This window comes from Corylus avellana, chromosome ca11 (assembly GCF_901000735.1).
Source record: "Corylus avellana chromosome ca11, CavTom2PMs-1.0".
Lineage (NCBI taxonomy): Eukaryota > Viridiplantae > Streptophyta > Magnoliopsida > Fagales > Betulaceae > Corylus > Corylus avellana.
The window spans coordinates 6,974,924-6,980,984 of record NC_081551.1 but is presented as its reverse complement, the minus strand read 5'-3'; the positions used below and the strand labels follow the sequence as shown (position 1 = coordinate 6,980,984).

General features: G+C 37.8%; 1 protein-coding gene across 1 annotated transcript; it reads right to left on the bottom strand.

The window, feature by feature from the left end:
• Positions 1 to 2,200: 2,200 nt before the first annotated feature.
• Positions 2,201 to 5,238, bottom strand: LOC132165575 (G-type lectin S-receptor-like serine/threonine-protein kinase LECRK3). The gene is made up of 2 exons (XM_059576201.1): positions 5,226 to 5,238; positions 2,201 to 4,518 (listed from the first exon to the last, which is right to left on the bottom strand). The coding sequence occupies exons 1-2, from the start codon at positions 5,236 to 5,238 to the stop codon at positions 2,201 to 2,203; spliced, it is 2,331 nt and encodes a 776-aa protein (XP_059432184.1).
• Between the last annotated feature and the right edge of the window lie 823 nt (positions 5,239 to 6,061).

Below are 6,061 nucleotides of genomic sequence, written 5' to 3'. Positions count from 1 at the left end.
AACTCTTCGAACTATCTCATTTTCTTTATTCAGTTTGCAATTTGATTACTACTTTTATTTTTAACTGTTTAAGTGCTATTTTGTACTTTTGTCAGAAACTTGCGCCTGTTGAGATAATACATTTCTTCCTTTTTCATTGAATCATTTTATTGTTTCTAGATTTCAACAAAAATTTGATTATTTGAACCTCCATTGACTTGTTTATTAAAGGTCAAAGGCCTTTTGAGTCTTTAACTAACTAAATGCAAAGGAATAAAAATTTGCTAACAATTTTTTTCTTTTTTTTTGGTTTTTTTGTGTATGCAGACTGTAGTACATATTCCTTGGGTCCTCAACTAAGAAACTTCATTAAAAGCTACTACATAGTTTCACATGCTAGTTGCTAGTTTGGTATTTTTAAGTTTGGGCATTTTATATTGCCTGAAAATCTCTCAAAACTGTGCTTATAAATATCATATTTATTTCTTTATGTTACTAATTTGAGATTATTTGTGATACATTGTTACACTCATTTCAGATTTAGTTGTGATACACTGCTTTATGCTGCTGCTATCTGTTTGTGGTTTATGACTCAATTTGTAATTTATTTTATGCTGCTACTATTTGTTGAGATTACTTCTATTTTTTTTACCCTACTGTTCTTGTATATACTTTATAGTTTGTTTATAATTAGTAGTTTTGGACCTTTGGTTGATTAACTTGATTCTATTACTTTTTGAGTTGCTGATTACCTTGATTCTAAAATTTGCAATTTGTTTTATGCTGCTGCTATCTTATTTTTTAAGTGGGACCAATTTTGTTTTATTTTTACATCTTAAGTGATAAAGCTCCCTTGGCATCTTGCAAGGTAGTTAAAAGCGGCTAACACCACTTACAATGTGGGTCACGGTCAGTGTTAACTGGCAAGCGGAACACACATCCTGATATGATATCTTTAACATTTTGCAACGTTTAATTTTATGTGTATTTGCTCATCTATTTTTTGAATACTTGATGATTACTCAATCTTAGTGATAAAGCTCCCTTGACATCTTGCAAGGGAGTTAACAACATTTAACACCTTTCTTTTTTTCATTGAATGCAGTGTGGTGTGGGCAGCTTGTGGCTAGGTCGAAGAGTGTAGTCTCTTTAGATGAATTTTGCATTTTGGTCATTTGACTCATTTCAGTCATTTTTTATTTCTTCAATTTGATTTGTAATTCTGTTTGTAAATTAATTTGTTTTCTTCAATTTGAAGTTGCTTGTAATTTGGAGGGCCCTAATATAGTTGTCCTGTAAGCATGTAATTTTAGGCGCTTATAATTTCTGCAATTGTAAGTTGGTTAATTTCTTCAAATGTAATTTTAGGTTTTCCCATGAATCATGGCCCTGTTATAATTGTCCTCAATTTTACATAATTTAGTGAATCTTACCAGATTTATAATTGGCTTTTGAAATCTTACATGATTCATTGTTGAATTTGAATTGTTTTAGAATAACCTTACCTACTAATCTTAATGAGCCTTAATCGGGCAGAGCTACCCGTTAAAGGCTCGAATTGCTTTTTAACCGAGCTCGAGCTAGGGCTCGTGCTCGATTTCACGAGTTTGAAACTTTTGTTTCAAACTCGAGCTCGAGCCTAGTCGAGCCAATCGAGGGCTTGACTCGACACGAAATTGCCCTTTTGCGATTCGGAGCGTGTCAAACTTCTCAACGAGCCGAGTTCGAGCAAGGGTTTTCCAGCTCGGCTCGAGCTCGAGTTCGGCTCACTTATTTGCCTTCTAACACGAGCCGATCCTGGATATCTAATACCCAGCTCGGCTCAGCTCGTCTATAGTCCTACTAAGAAGCTTTGAATTGTTTTTTTTTTTTTTTGTAACAATTGCATTGTCTTTCCTAATAGTGAAATTTCTTCCTTACTGTTTCCCAAAATACCGAAACACGTAAATGATATTTTGTGTGATTGACATATTTTATTTATTCCGTTTCTAGGTTTTTGATATGCAAAACCTCAATTTCTCAAATCGAAACAGTTTTTTACAATCACAACAGGTTCTATATTATTTGCTTTATTTCACATTGGCTACAGCCACGTACACACATTGGTCCGCTAGCTCATAAATTCGTCATTCGATATATCACTACAACTAGAGAATTCACTACTAAAAAAAAGAGAGCATTGCGTACACACGCATCACATGAATGTAAAGCTTACCAAATGTTATACAACTTGAGAAAAAGATGCAGGGCTGGGAGGGATTGGAATATCCTCGGTCCCTTCCAACATAAGTAAAACCTTCTTCATTGAGGGCCGAAGTGATGGTTCATCCTGAATGCACCAAAGTCCCAGTTTAACCATTCTCTCTACTTGTTTCTTGTCAACCTCTTCATCCCCAAGTAATTTAGCTAGGTCACCAGCTTCAAAACAATGGTAGGCCCATTCTTCAAGAACAGCCTCTTCCTCTGGGAGACTCCAGTCCACATTTTTTCGACAACATATAATCTCCAAGAGCACGATACCGTAGCTGTAAACATCTGCTTTCACTGTGATTGCCAGTTTTCGATGCCACTCTGGTGCAACATATCCCCTTGTCCCTCTAATGTGGGTAAAGGTTTTGGATTGGTCTTGCTTCAACAATTTTGCCAAACCAAAGTCAGATATTTTTGCACACCCATACTCATCCATGAGGATGTTTTGAGGTTTTATGTCACAATGGATAATACGTTGCTCACACTCTTCATGAAGATAAAGAATTCCTCTTGTTACACTACGGGCAATTCCCACTCTTTCATCCCAACAAGGTTTTTGTTTTGGTTTGAAGAGTACATCTGCAAGTGACCCATTCCTCATATACTCATAAACCAAAAGCCTATGAACTCCTTCATGACAATACCCAATCAGATGGATAAGGTTTCTGTGATGCGTTCTCCCAATAACTTTCATCTCAGTCTGAAACTCTCTTTCCCCTTCGGCCAAGACTTTCTCTAGTCTTTTGACAGCTACAACCTTCTGACCATTTGACATTGTCCCTTTAAAAACTGTCCCAAATGATCCTCTACCGACCTCTTCCCTAAAACCATCCGTCACTTTCTCAAGTTCTGAATAAGTGAACGATCGTAGAGCAAAATCGTCACCGTGTTCAACAATTCCATCACAAGTGAGTTTTCTATACCGAAAATGACTTTTGTAAAAAACAATTCCTGAAATTACCAACATCATGCATCCGAAAGCAACAAATGAAGCACCAATAATTAGGAAGTCCACTCGAAGTTCTTTCTTGTTATCTTTGGACATATTTCTATTTGGAGTAGTGGGTGTAGATGTACTTACCTTGATGAGAGCTATGTTTGAATCACCTGTCAGTTGCCTTCTCCCATATCTCAATGGAAGCCTTTGTTTTTTGCATGTCCCGTTTTTGAATAGCGCAGCTTCACAGTTACAGTCTACTAAACAGGCTTGTGCGCAAGAGTTTTTGGATGGCACTGGAAAAACAGAATATGAAACATCTTCCCATATGGTGCTAACCACTTCCTGCATACTGTTTTTTTCGCAAATTTCTGCAGTGAAATTCCTCGCGCAGCCAGCAGTCCAGTTCCCGTGTTGTACCATTTCAAGTCCCGGAAGACACACACAATCAGCCGTTTGATTATTTAAAACACAGAAAGCATTTAATCCACAGAGACCCCAAGGACTGCACGCATCATTTGATGATGACCATACAATTGACCAGTTTCCCTTCTGTTTCAGATGATGCGAGTATATCCGGAAAATCCCATCAGCATCAAGTCTCATGAGATAAATAGTATCTTCTGTAGGATATCCTCCATCCGTTAGATTCCTAATGTTGACACCAGTAGCGTTTAGCAAGTAGAGATGGCCATCAGCATCCAAGTTTAGCGTCACGTTATATCCAAAGCCACCTAAACTAGTTGCAAAGTAGGCATATCGAGCAGTGTCTGTAGTACCCACCGGGTACTGAACAAGGTTTCCATCATCTTGCATCTTCAGACGGAAGATACCCGTTGAGTGCTGAGTGTCTGAAATACTAGAAACCAGCTCATGTTCTGCTAAGAGACGTTGACTGGGTAAAAGCGTATCAGTCGGGTGCTCAAAACTCTGCCATATTATTTTTTGATCGGAATTATAGATCACAAAATTGCCTGAGTTAAGCATTGAAGCCGAAGCGGAACCAGACAAACCTGAAGATGACACAACCTTCTCCTGTGTTAAAAGCCAGCCATCACCTGTTAAAAGCAAGGTAGCATTGCTGGAGACAGGTGGGTCATCACGGTTTGCAGTCCAGACAACAGTATTCTCAAGAATTCCGGCCATAAAAATCCCAACAGCGTAGCCATTGCCCTGCGTGTAAAATCCAAAGGCATAGAGACTAGATTGTGACAACCACATGGGGTTTGTGGTGGGTGTTAGAGAAGAGCCTTGGATAACATTAGACTGAATTTGTTGAGCTGAAGCAGTGAAAAATGCAGAGAGAAGAAAAAACAGAGTGATGAAATCCATAAAAAGATAATGAGATCGATCTCTCTGTGGCTTCTCTTTTCTCCACTTTTCATTTCAATTCCTTTCCGAACAATTGGTTTTAACATGAAATTCCCAAAGGACTCGGTCTCCAGTCACTTTCCTTCATTGACTTACAAAACTCTCTCAGCTTATTATAAAAGAATTAAGTACATCTTCCACAACAGACAGACTAAAAAATAAACAAAAGTTAGTTTCCTTCCTAATCTCTTTGACAATTGAAAAAAAGAAAACAATTATTTGTTTCATTGCCGGCTATGACTTCTCCATTCCATTCGGCGAAACCACCGAAGGGTTTTGTGATTTGACTTTCACATTTGAATAGACGTTACGTTATAGTTTTTAATTGGGAGGAGTTAGTTTCCTTCCTAATCTCTTTGACAATTGAAAAAAAGGAAACAATTATTTGTTTCATTGCCGGCTATGACTTCTCCATTCCATTCGGCGAAACCACCGAAGGGTTTTGTGATTTGACTTTCACATTTGAATAGACGTTACGTTATCATTTAATTGGGAGGTTGCATATTAAGAAATCTGACCGCACTGAATTAAATATTCGAAAGGCATGAAATTAACCTTTAATATATAAATTATCACCAAAACCCTTTTGTCTTTGATAATTGTTTTTTCATATAAAAAAAAAGAAAAAAAGCAGTACATAAAAACACAAAACCTTGACAATTCACATCACTACTTACGCAAACATTACAATCCATGCGCATGATTATCATCTCTGTTAGTTCTTGTGTTGGCTTAATTTAGTTCTAAATGCATAGGCTACTGTTCACGGACTCAAACACTGATATAGAATGCTCAGAATCCAATCTTCACCATTCATAATGTAGATTCATGTGTTATGAACGTCCCTGCAAAATTTCAGCTCAATCAGACCACAAACGCCCATCGATCAAAGCTGTTGATCAAAACTGGACAGTATTTCCACAATGTTGTTTCACCCATGTCCGGACATGCCTTGCCCGGGTCCGGACCTCATTTCCAGAAACTCAAATTTTGCTCCGCAAAGCCGTGTCCGGACAGCCCATTAACATGTCCGGACACCCCGTAAGTTTTAGGCCAAAAAACGTGATTTCAAGTGGCTTAGGTCTAGGGTTTTGTCGGGGGTATATATACATCATTATAGAAGAGAGAGGCACGAATTTTCACCCCCAGAGAGTTCGTCAGAGGCTGTGCTAAGAGAGATCATATGTGGTGAGCGCTAAATTGAATCTCTTAGAGTTTTAGTTATTCCTTTGATAAATCTACGGTTGAGAAGTCTATCGGAGTTCCGGTAAAAGGAAATCATATAGAAGAATTGTGCCAGATGTTCTGGAAAGGGTTACTACGGTAGAAGTCAAGTGGGTCGCTTGTCGTGTACAAGGAAGAGTCAATTGCAAAGGTTTTGTAATTCTTCTTGTATTCCTTATTCTTCTTATAGTGGATTGATTTCCTGGGTTTGGCTGCTCCAGAGAGGTTTTACATTTAGAGAGTTCTCTAAATGATTTCCTCTTTGTAACCAAATATCTGTGTTCTTGATTTTCATTACAT